The sequence below is a fragment of the Gopherus flavomarginatus genome, chromosome 3 (assembly GCF_025201925.1).
Source record: "Gopherus flavomarginatus isolate rGopFla2 chromosome 3, rGopFla2.mat.asm, whole genome shotgun sequence".
In the NCBI taxonomy this organism is placed as follows: domain Eukaryota; kingdom Metazoa; phylum Chordata; order Testudines; family Testudinidae; genus Gopherus; species Gopherus flavomarginatus.
In genome coordinates this window covers 266,679,951-266,692,800 of record NC_066619.1, presented here as the reverse complement: position 1 = coordinate 266,692,800, position 12,850 = coordinate 266,679,951, and the positions used below count along the sequence as shown (strand labels likewise).

The window sequence follows — 12,850 nt, the reverse complement described above, 5'->3', positions numbered from 1 at the left end:
CCTCCACCCCCACCTCCTCTCCCCGCTCTGAACTGTCCATCGTGGTCATCGGATTGGCAGTGGGGTCACCCCCAAGTATCGCGTCCAGTTCCTTGTAAAAACAGCAGGTCACAGGGGCAGCACCTGAGCGGCGGTTTTCCTCGTGGGCTTTGCAATAGGCACTCCACAGCTCCTTTACTTTAACCCTGCACTGCACTGCGTCCAGGTCATGGCCCCTTTCCAGCATGGCCCTTGAGATCTGCCCATAGGTATTGTAATTCCTATTTCTGGAGCGCAGCTGTGACTGCACAGCTTCCTCCCCCCAAACACTGATGAGGTCCATCAACTCACCATTGCTCCATGCTGGGGCTCGTTTGGCGCGTGGAGGCATGGTCACCTGGAAAGATTCACTGATTAATTGCACTCCACACCTGGCTGAGCAAACAGGAAGGGGATTTTTTAAATTCCCGGGGGATTTAAAGGGCGGGTCACCTGAGGCCAGGGCTGTAGAGTGCGAACTGATGAGCAGAGTGGCTGAACAGGCTTTCTGGGATACCTCTGAATACCTCAGAGGCCAATTACAGTGCTTTTGGTGGCCACACTTGCGGAGCAGCGCTGCATCACCAGCACTGCAATCCTTATACCCAAGGCAGAGCAGGAGTACAACCAGCGCTGCAGCCAGGGAGATGCAGCGCTGTATGTGCCTTGCAAGTGTGGACGGTGAGTAAGTTGCAGCGCTGGTGGTGGGTTTACAGCGCTGCAACTCTCCAGTGTAGGCAAGCCCATAGTCTCCCTGGTTGGCTGGAGGGTAAATATTCATAGAATCATAGAAGATTAGAGTTGGAAGACACCTCAGGAGGTCAGCTAGTCCAACCCCCTGCTCAAAGCAGGACCACCCCCAACTAACTCATGAAATTGCAGTATGAAGTCTGAACTTAGCTAGCTTTTAAATGCCAGTTGACAAAAAAAAGAGGAAATATATGGAATTATGTCCTTCAAAAATTGTGAAGATTTGGTTGTGAGGTGGTACAGGAAAATGGTTTAAATTTTGGTCTTATCTTAATAAACAGAAAATCTGGGTCTCTTGTTGAGTTGATATCTTCACACACCTACTTCAGGATATACAGGTTCAAAATAAGGCTTAAGTTACTGTGTATGTTTGAAATCAGGAAAATAAATTTTATAAGATCACTAAATATTCCACATTTTAGGTGATACTTTATAGCAAAATATACTAATCCAAATATGCAAAGTAAATTTGTGGTTTGGGGTATTTAGTAGGGGGGCCAAAGTTGTTTTTAACATAGGCCATACTAATGAAAAATAGACTATTTTTTCATAAGTCCCAAAGTTAAGAAGTAGTTTTCTTTAAACTGCTTGTTTTTAACATTGTCTGTTAATTCATTTTAAAAACACAAATTATGCAAATACAGTGCTGTGTACTCCAGAAGAAAAGAATCAGAAGATTTTGTAGGATTTTTTTCAAGAAAACCCCTCAAAAAGCCCCCAAACTTACTAAACTCTTTAAATGAATGAGTCACATATAAGTGCTTCCAAAAATGCACAAAATTTTTGCGAGATCTGGCTGTCAACTAGCAAATGGCACTGTATAAGAAGCTACTGCTCGTAATATAATTGAGAGGTAAGCAAACTTAGCACAATAAAAGCTTGATTATTTTCAGTAATAACTGAGAAGACCCATTTTGAATTAGTAATCAAGAAAACAGTTTTTAAAAATAATGAATGACGGTCTTTTGATTTTTTACAACTTTAGTGTTAATTTGCTTCCTCATTTACAAGTAAAAAGGACTGTGATTCTCATATAATGTTACTGGATGACATTATTTTTATTGATGGTTGTTAGAATTTAAAGTACTGTGGAATTTTCCAATTAAGAGCATATTTTCATATCGATTTGTTAAATGTTCAATGGAATACTATGATTTTAATATTATAAAAACAATACTGAAAAAAGGGTGTGATCCACTTTAGTAATATGCATAATACCTTTATCTAGGTTCATTCACTGGATTTTCAGGAGAAGGGCCTCTTTGTGGTCAGGAATAACACTGTCATGTTTCTTGTGTCATATTTACACCTATTGGTACTATATATGAACACCCAGCCTTTATCCACCCCCGCAGCCTATTCTTGCTTGTGATATTATAAAGGATATACAGTTGTGCGCTCAGTTGAATATTATCTCTTTAATGTTATAAAAATGAGCTGAAAAATGATTTTTTCCTGCTTTATATTGAGCAGATTGCAAGTTATTGTAAATGGAAAATGTGCTATAGCTTCATGGACAATATATGTAGGTAGCTGCTAAATGTGTTCATTTTAAATTGTTTGCCTATTCTAATACTATTCTTGAGGGGTACATTTATGTTCCATACGTGGGCTTGTCTACACTACTGTGCAGGATTGATCTAAGATAGTGAATAGTGTAGCTGAAGTCGACGTACTTAGATCTGCTTACCGTGGTGTCTTCACTGTGGTAAGTCTGCAGCTGATTCTCTCCCGTCGACTCCTCTTATGCTCCTCGTTCTGGTGGAGTACCGGAGTTGATGGGAGAGCACTCAGCGGTCAATTTATCGCATCTATACTATGCGATAAATCGACCCCTGTTGGATCTATTTGCTGCCTGCCAATCCGGCAGGTAGTGTAGACAAGCCCTGTGACTTCTAAAATTCCTTAACAAATCCCTTGTAACGTGGAATGTTTAGAAATTAGCTGTTGAGATGAAGATCTTTTCCCAAATGTCTAGTTCTTAGAATCTTTGTCATCATTTATTTAATAAACTGCTGCTTTTGTAGCTAGAAGAAAAGGCTCGTCTTGAAGCAGAAGCCAAAGAGAGGGAGCATCATCAATTCCTTGAAGAGCAGAGACGGCGGGAAGAGGAGGAGGAAGAAAGACTAAAACAGGAGCTGCAACAACTTCAAGAACTTCAGCAGTTACAGGCTGTAAAGAAAAAGAAAAAAGACAGAACAAGTAAAGACTGTCAGAAGATGGAAATGCTTACTCGAAACTGCCAGGCAGTGAAGGAATCAATCCCAAACCCCCCAGAAGACATTCAGAATGGCATACTTGAGCAATCAGAAAAGGTAGAAACCTTATCTAGTTCACTGTCTAGGCATGTAAATCATGTGGAACAGAGGCCAGTTCCTGAGATGGTCTGTGAATTGTCTGATCCCACAAACACTAGAGACTCAAAGTTGCTTTTCCAGAAAGAGATGAATGTGAAACAGCATGAGCCCCTGTCTTTTCTCTTTGATATAATGCATCATCATAAAGAAGGTAATAGTAAACAAAAACTAAAACAAATAAACAAACCCTATGCTGAACAAATGAAAAAGCATGCTGAATCCACCAAAGCAACAGAGATTCAGTCTAAGACAAGAAACCAACTCGAATCCAAAGTGAAAGCAGTAGAGCTCCCACTGCTTGCAGAGCCAAAAAAAGAGGAGAAAAAAACAAGCAGTAATAATAACAAAAAGCAGCTGAATCACGTAAAGGAAGAGAAAACACCTGTAGTGAGTGAGTCCCCTTCTCCAAGTGAGCAGCAACAAAACAATAAATTGATACTTGCAGAATCTCCTCAGCCAAAAGGCAAGAACAAGAAAAACAAGAAAAAGAAGGGAGACAAAGTCAACAATTCCATAGGTAAGTGCATAACTAATAATTTTTCATATAGATTAGTTTCAAAATGTTGGGAGAGCTTTCCAATCACTCATGTCAGTGTAAATTGAGAGTAACTCACTGATGTTAAACAGGTGTGAGAGAAGAATCCGATCTCCTGCATCTGTTGTCAGTCACTATAATGACATTTTTAGTTAATTATTCTATTTTTCTGTGCTCTTAGCATTGATATTTAATCTGATGTTCAGTATTAATAGAGATGCAAATAGCTAACCAGTATGGAATAATAAGTATGGAAAAACATGTAAGAGATTATTACAGCTAGTGTTTTTTGTATCCCGTCCATACACTTTGAGTCAACTAAACAATAGCATACAAGTACCATCTCTTTCATAAGACCTATATGAAGTGACAGACTTGAAATATAATTACTGGATATTTTGATGGCAAACCCCATTTTGGAGAAACTCTTTAACTAGTTTTCAAAGCATGTTTTTAAAATTAATCTCTACTGTGATAGGAAGATTGAATCAGTAGGAATATTGAGTCTAAAACCAGTCACTCTCATATCACGTGGTAAATCAAAGAGCACAGGATTCTGCAGAGAGGGAAGAGTTAGTTATGCATACATTGATTTCACTTAAAAACAATCTTTCTCCATAGAACATCTCTGTACTGGAAAGGTGATTATAAAGCAAGTTCAGTATTTCATTTTATTCCTCTACAAACAGTTTCACTGTGCATTCACAATGAGTAAATATACTGTGAAGTAAAATAAGTGAATGTGAAAGTTTGCCATCCAGATAACACACACCAGATAAGAATTGCTTCATACATGCATTTTATGCATTTTTCCTTGCTAAGAAATTATTAATTATAAAGCATGTCACTGTATTTCTCACACAAGATGGAAAGATGTACAATTCTTTTCATAGAGTGATTTTTAGCACTTCTTAAAATGTACAGGTAACCAGGTTACTTTAGTTTCCCTTTGTAACCTCAGAATAGGCATATCATGAGTAGGTGCAGTGCAAGCTTCCCCTTACAGTGCTCTGCTACCCAAAATACCACCTCTACGTGCTAGCATAGTTCAGAATCTGTGTCTGTTCAGTCTTTGATGAGACTACTAATTTAGTGATATGGACATTTTCTATGTGGAGTTGGACTGAGAATGCCAACAAATTTTCCATAAATCACCAAATAGCTGTGTGATAGCAGTGCTTGAACTAAGTATCTATGGCATAATGGCACTTAATTTTAGCATTTATGTATTTCATTCTTGCGGCTCTCTTGAGTATTCTACAGATTAAAACTTGAGATCCTTAGAGGGTGGTGTGGGGTATGTTCCAGAACTTCACAAAACTGAATTATTGTAAGTTTCATTACCAGAGCACAGAACAAATGCATAGTGATCATGAGGGCAGGATGAGGAGCCCAGGTTTGTGTTCAGTGGTCTTATGCTGGGATTGAATGAAACCTACCTCAGATCTCTCTCAGATTCTTCCCATTCCTTCACCCTTTTGTTTCCCTTCCCTGCACATCTAGTTGTAGTTTGCTGGGGATTGGGCTTTGCTTTTTCTTTCCCTTCACATTGGCCTCACTTCCCAAACTCCTCTATTTCCCACCCTTCTGTGCATACTATCCTTCTCAATTTGCAGAGGAGAATCATAAACCATGCCACCTCTCTTCCTCCTCCTAGATATATTTGATGGGAATTAATGATCACTACTGGTGAGGAACTGGAAGGTGTGGAAGGCTCTATAATAGAGCTGGGGTGAATAGCTGAATTTTTTGCTTCAGCCAGCCAAGTGAAAAATCACGAAAAATTTGGTTCAATTCCAGAAATGTTTGGAATTTGTCAGCAGACTTTGTGCATGCCCAACACAAATGCCCTAAACACTGGAGTAAGTTGTGTGTCTGTAACCTTTAGTCCAGTGGTTAGGGCACTTTCCTGGGACACCCAGCTTTGAATCCCCATCCTGGAGCAGGAACGTCAGCTCAGATATTTCTCCTTCCAGGTAAGCATCCTAACCATTAATCTATAAGGTATTCTGAGGTGGGATGTTCTCAGTCTTTCCTCTTGAAGCTATTCCACTTTGTGTACCTATGTATTTATTGGGCCAAAGACAGAGTGACTGTCTAGTGATAAAGGCTGTCCCCTGGCAGGTAGGAGTCATGGATTCAAATCTTGCTGCCTAATTGAGCACAGTGGGGTCCGGGTCCTGGTCCGGGTCCTGGTCCTGGACTCGGGCTCCTAGGTGCTGTGATCATACAAATAATAAATAAGGAAAGCAATTCTCCAGTTAGTTTTTATACAAAAACAGGCTTGTTCATAGTAGATTTAAAACAGGGAGACTTTAATTTTGCATATTTTTGTAGCAGCTTCAAAAGTTGCTCTAAAAAAAAGGAGAGACTGGAGTAAGTAACCACGAAACCCCCTAGGTACCCCAGGATTCTCCAGAGTGCCAAAGCCAGTAGTATTGCTAGAGAAGAGTCTTATGTAATTTAACAGGTAACTAAATCTCTAGCCTTTGAAGTTTACCCTTCTGTGAACCAGACAGCCCTGTAAATACATAACATCTCTCCAGTACTCTCATTCTGCATGGTTTCATCATAGTGAGGAACTATTACATTATCCTACAATAAAATGATGCTTTGTTAAATGAGAAAGGATCCCTCACTGGAAGCAGCACTAGCTTCTTCCTTCAAGTTTGCCTACTGATCCAGTCCTACTATTTTAATAATCATTTTCTAAGACAATGAAGCTTGCCTTTCTTCTTCCAATTATCTTCATTTAAAAACCCATCTTTTAAGTTGGAATTATCTTTTCACCCTTCCTAATTTCATCTCATCTCCATTTTAAGATCTGAATTAGGAGATGTGGAAAATTACGATTCGTGAACTCTTGCTTGGCTCGTTTGCTGACAACGTTATTCCAAATACAGTTTACAGATTCACTGTTCAGTATCTCAGAGCACCTGCTAATTATCATAGAATCAGCAAAATGTAGGGTTGGAGGGGACCTCGAGAGGTCGTGTAGTCCAGGCCCCTGCGCTGAGGCAGGACCAAATATACTTCGGACATCCCTGGCAAGTGTTTATCTAACCTGTTCTTAAAAACTTCCAATGATAACATACCAAGATTTTGCGGGCATCACGACAGAGTTTTAATGAGGGGATTAGGAGGAGGATTAGAGAGTTTTCTTCTCAGCCCTTTTGGCAGCCCATTGTCTTGGAAGATGCAGCACAAGGATCTGTGCTAACAGAAAGACCTAAGTCTGTTGCTGCTGTTAGTTTTTAGCATATTTACTTAGATTACATGGAGAGAGACTTTTTAGACAAGCAAAATTAAATTGTAACATAAAGCCATTTTGTGGGCTCAATTCCTGTCGAAACAACATTATAGTCAACAGTAGTCTCCAACCATGGTTAAGATACAATTAAATCTGGCAGGGTAGATTGGACCAAATTATTTGAATGCCCTCTAAATCATGTTCTAACAAAGCATATGCCATAGCATTGTTGTATAAGAAATAAAACAGGTTTTTGTTCTAACGAGTCTTCTCTCTGGCTGATTCAGAGGAATGATTTTAATCCATGTATCCTTTCTCCCTGTTGAGTATCTTCATCATTAGGATGTAGAGTCGTTCTCTCTCTCAGGCCCAGTGAATATTTAAATATCTATACAAAGAGAAACAGCTTCAGCAGGAGAGATTGTGGGAACCCATTCTAGAACAGCTCTAGTTAGTATGCTCATCTGGGAGATCTGAGTTGAACTCTCTGCTCCAGAATGTGGATTCAAACCTGGGTTTCCCATATACCAGCCATATGCCTTAAGCACTGGGCTGAATGGCACACATGCACATTCATGAAGCTCATTAGGCTAAATTCACGAAATAGTTTTCAGTTGACCAAAACAGCAGGTTGGGGTTTTTTGTTTGTTTTTTTTTTGTGGGGGAGAGGGGTTGTGTTTGGTGAATGAAGTATTTATCTGAAACATTTTGTGCAGCTCTGATCTGTATCGTGGGGTGGAGGGTGGGGGAGAGACAGGAAGGAGAGGGCGGCCTCTGCAACATATTATCTATTTCTGCTGTTTTCTCCTTAGATCAAGTACTACTTCCTTTTTAAATGTAAAATCACTTTCAGAAAAAGTGATCGGACACTGGCCCTATTTTACAAAGCAGCAATTTTATTCTGTAATTACTTGTTGAAGATGCTGGACTAGTGCAGAACAAATGAGGCATCCGTTAATATTACTACAACTATTCAGAAGCGATACCCTGATCTGCTCTTATTCTGGATTCAGCCATCAGTTTCAGCCCTGTAAATCTCCAATTACTCATGGGTTTCGTTTAGATTGGTAGTTCTTGGTTATGTTGTTCCAAAGTTAATCAATTGCCGATTAACTAGAGTTAACTAATTAGTTTTAGTGCTACATGTTTCACAAGCACTCGTTCCAGATCATGCTTCAGCACAGTGTAAACTGAACCATGACCAGGAACAAATGATTGTGGAGTGGGATAGATAATAAGACAGTAAATATCATACCGCTGTATAAATCCATGGTAAGATGACACCTTGAATACTTCGTGCAGTTCTGGTTGTCTCATCTCAAAAAATATATATATTAGAAATAGAAAAGATACAGGGAAGGGCAGGAAAAAATGATTCAGGGTATATAACAGCTTCAGTATGAAGAGAGATTAAAAAGTTTGGGGCTGTTCAGCTTGGTAAAGAAACAACTAGAGGGGGCTATGATAGAGGTCTGTAAAATGACGAATGGTGTGTAAGAAAGTGTTATTTACCACTTTGCATAATACAAGAACCAGGGTTCATCTGATGAAATTATAGGCAGTAGGTTTCAAAACAAACAAAAGGAAGTACCTGATACTTTATCACAGAACACACAGTGAACCTGTGGAACTCATTGCCAGGGGATGATGTGAAGGCCAAAAATATAACTGGGTTCAAAAAAGGAATTTAATTAAGTTAATGGAGGATAGGTCCATCAAAGACTATTAGCCAGGATAGTCAGAATGCAATCTCATGTTCTGGGTGTCCCTAAGCCTCTGACTACAAGAAGCTGGGATTGGATGTCAGGGATGGATCACTTGATATTTGCCCTGTTCTGTTCGTTCCCTTTGAAGCATCTAGTATTGGCCATTTTTGGAAGATAGGATACTGAGCTAGATGGATCATTGATCTAACCGTATGGCGGTTCTTATGTTTAGATTAGCATTCAAATCATGTTAGTTAACTTGAGTTACAGCCTGACCAAAAACTAGTCTAGACAAAGCCATAATGAACTGTGGTTTTTTTAAGCATCCCATCCTAGGCCAGTACTATTCTTTATAGATCCTAAATAGGTTCTGAGGTCAGACAATGTTTAAATATGGATATTAATCATGATAAAAGCACAGAAGATCACAATCATAGCTATATCATTATTCTGGTTTCATACACTATGACCCAGAGCCAGTAATACCAATACTACAAAAAACCATCTCCCAAAGTATTTTTAAATCAAATGTGAATTAGATTGTTGCAAAAACTGCCTCTCGGGTGTGTAGATTCATCAGAGGGTGATGAGGCTAACAAGTTCAGGGCAGCCAATTATTGTATATTTTTCACTCCGAGTAACCCTTGCTGGCTGATCAGCTCTTCAGTTTCCCAATCTGTTCTGTATTTGAAGTCTCTCTTGCATGGGCCAGTCCTGTGGAATGTTTTGTAATCAATGTGAAGAGTCAATCTGCTGCTGATTCCTTTTTGTCTTTTCTATTGGAAATAAGTTGTTTAGTTTTTTTTAGCCTTCAGCCAAAAGAAGTATACAAAGGCCAAGCAATCCTCAGAGACCTCACTTCAGTCTGTCCAAATATTTTTTTCTTCTAGAGTAAAACAACCAACTGAAACTAATTTGGTGTATCTTTCCATTTTGCAGATGATGTGTTTCTGCCCAAAGACATTGACCTAGACAGTGTGGAAATGGATGAGACGGAACGGGAAGTGGAGTATTTTAAAAGGTAAATAAAAGTGCTATCAACTCTGCATGTATGCTTGTTGTGTTGCTTAATATATGTGATCGAAATGAAAACAATTAACTCTTTTTATAAAAGCATGGTTACTGTAACGAGTGTCAAAGCTATAGCTTTATGGGTAGAAATTATAGTCATGTGGCCTTAGCACAGAACATGGAGAACCAGACAAGAGTCAATAATATGTATTTGCCATACTACAACAGACATTTATCTATGGCATCTGCTATTCTATCTCCATCACTGACATTACTTATTACTTTGGAGGAAGACTAAACTTTCCCACAATGCACTTAGCTATCTGTTCAGTGCTGTCTGTTTAGTTTTTTAAACTGTTGATCACCATGGTATCGGAACACTTTGTACTGTTTCCTCTGAACTCTGGCAAGCTATCCATTTACACCAAGAAGACGCATTTAATGGGCTCACTAACTTTCTATCATTTTTTTAAAAATTATGTTTGAGATTTCCTTTTATAGATATAATGGAGAGTACTGCCTGAATCAGTCAGTATTCATAGAAAATCCAGTTACAAATATTGTTATACAGTTTGCCTGTACTCTTTGGCAATTTCTAGCAATGAACTATACTACGGCAATGAACTGTACAGGCTGACTAGGAGTTGTGTAATTGGTACTTTTTACTGCCTCTTTAATGTCACTTTATCCCCATTTTGGAATTTCTCTAGCAAGTTGCCTTTAAATCTCTTCTATTCCAAATTAAAGAAAAGCTTAGTCCTTGCAATGTAACTTTTGCCTTGCGTCTCTCACTGTGTCCCCTCTCTTCCGTGGACTTTAATTCTCGGGCCTGATCTACACCTAAAACTCAGTCAACCTAGCTACATCGCTCGGGGCTATGAAAAATTTAACACCCTGAGCCCTGTAGTTAAGTAGACCTAACATCCAGTGTAGATTGACCAGGTCAACAGAAGAACTTCTGTTGACCTACCTACCACCGCTGAGAGGTGGATTACCTACATCAACAGAAAACCCTCATCCGTCAATGTAGGAAGCTTCTGTACTATGATACTACAACATCACAGCCATAGCAGTATAGATGTACCTTTAGTGAAAGCAATTTAGCACACCAAAGAGGAACTAGATACTACTTTTGTGAGTGTTCTCTTGATGCTCACATTTACTACCACAAATGCTAAGAATTGCACAATCACACTCAATGGAGAATATAGCTTGCTCTTGATACAGGACACAGATACATATTAACAATAGTTGGAATACATGCTTACCTGTTGTTTTGAGTTCTTGAAACATTGTCTCTTTCATGAACTATATGTCCAATGAAACTCAGTAGATAATGTTTTTGTTTTTTACTTTTATCCAGATAAATGGACTATTGTCTTTGTCCTACTTTCAGCCACTTCTTGGATACTTTCTCATGGAGTTTATTTGTGTCTGAAATATAACTTTTAAAAATACAGATTCACTACAGTCAGGAGAGGACCACTGTATAGGAGTAATGGTGTCCTGAATACAGATGATATGTAAAGCAGAGGCACTGACCACTTAATTTCATTAATTATTCTAGACTGGGGTGGGCTTTTTTTGTTTGTAAAAATAGGAGTGTTGGCTCAGTGTCTAACCAGATTCCAGTTTGGATAACATCATTTTGTTTGCCTTAGTACTTCCTATTCTTTGTTGAATGCAGTAGTCTTCACTATGTCTTTTAAATGTTAGTGTTATTGTGGACTGTTGAAATGGTTGGTATATTCCACACCAGTGGTAGTTACATTTCAGTGGTGGGTGAAGTGTTTCCTCTGTGTGATTTAGTGTTTTATGGTCCGTTGGGGTTAAAGATGCTATTTAAATGCAAACTATTATTTGTATCTCTTTGTTGGTAAGCGGTGTAGCAGTTTCACTTTCTCTTGCTTGTTTTGTTTACAGATTCTGCTTGGACTCTGCCAGACAGACAAGGCAGAGACTTTCCATCAACTGGTCCAATTTTAGCTTGAAAAAAACCACCTTTGCTGCTCATTGAAATGACACAGTTTGGGGAGGGAACCCTGCAGGAATCAATGAAAGACAACTCCACTTATCTGTCCTGCTGTGCTGAGAGCTTATCTGGTCTTGAGCCAGTGCTGCCTTGCCTTGTCCCCAGTGCTGTGTGGATCTGCACTGAACCCCTTGGCCTGATAGTTCTTGCAGACTGAGAAATTGCCACTTTCTACCTGAATTTGTTAGCTTGTGTGCTTGTAGTCTGTGAGTGAGACTTACTTGATTGTAGCTGTATGCTGTTGGAGTTGGAACAATAGTTTTTTTTTCCAACTCCTTCTGATTGCCTTGGCCTCAAAGACTTAAACCTGCTTCCTAGGCTTGGGTGGAGGCCAAAATACTAGTTTGCATCATCTGCAGTGGCTCCTGTCACTTCTGCATCTAGCTATGTTTTGTCATTCTGACTTCTGACAAAGGAATGGACCTAGTCAGTTGCGCTTTCATCTGCTCCAGAACTCTCCTGACACGGTTTCATGAAAAAGAGGCTCTCATGGGACAAGCATTTCCTCAGTTCTTTCACAATCTACTGTTAAAGAGTGTACAAGTTACGCTATTTGTGTTTTGATTTTTTCCTGACTTGTAGCCAGCTTGTGTAAGAAAACTTGCAGAATGAGAACGTTTAAAAAAGAACAATACTCACACTATCAAATCTGTTATAGAGAGTATAATTGTATTAACACTGAAGCCTAACTGGCTACTTTTTTAACATATTGTTAAGTAATATTAAAATCATGTCTTTCTTTTTGAAAGATGGAATACATTAGTATGGCAGAAGGCTTGTGTCTTGCTTTTTTCTGCTTGGGCACAGGGAGTGGAGGAACAGAAAGGGACTGGTGAGTAAGCTAGACTCTTCTAAACGTAAATGCGTCTTGGATAAGATTGTCAATGAGAGCCCTGTGTGGTTTAGTGTGTTTGTCTAGGAACGCTTGTATTGAACCCATCCAATAGCAGTATGCACGCTATCTGTTGTAAGTGTGGTGTACTCTTGTGAATGCTGGAATTCATACCATGGATTGTACAAGCACTCTGATACCTCTCTTTCAATAGATATGTGAGGAGAGAAACTACACAAAGCTGTAATACCACTGTGGAAAATACGGTATATGGTATGGCTTCTGTGCTACCACAATACAAATGTTAAATAACAATAGTACAGATCACCAATGCCTTTTCTAGCTTGAAGGAATAACTC

The 12,850-nt window shown here is 39.2% G+C and overlaps 1 protein-coding gene across 2 annotated transcripts in view; it reads left to right on the top strand.

The window, feature by feature from the left end:
- FAM193A (family with sequence similarity 193 member A) overlaps window positions 1–12,432 on the top strand; it is a 108,583-nt gene extending 96,151 nt beyond the window's left edge. For both annotated transcript variants that reach the window (XM_050947314.1, XM_050947315.1), the window contains exons 20-22: window positions 2,796–3,642; window positions 9,556–9,637; window positions 11,551–12,432. In XM_050947314.1, coding sequence (XP_050803271.1) covers window positions 2,796–3,642; window positions 9,556–9,637; window positions 11,551–11,644 — 1,023 coding nt within the window. In that variant the 3' untranslated portion in view covers window positions 11,645–12,432. The remainder of the gene's footprint in view (window positions 1–2,795; window positions 3,643–9,555; window positions 9,638–11,550) is intronic.
- Window positions 12,433–12,850: the final 418 nt, after the last annotated feature.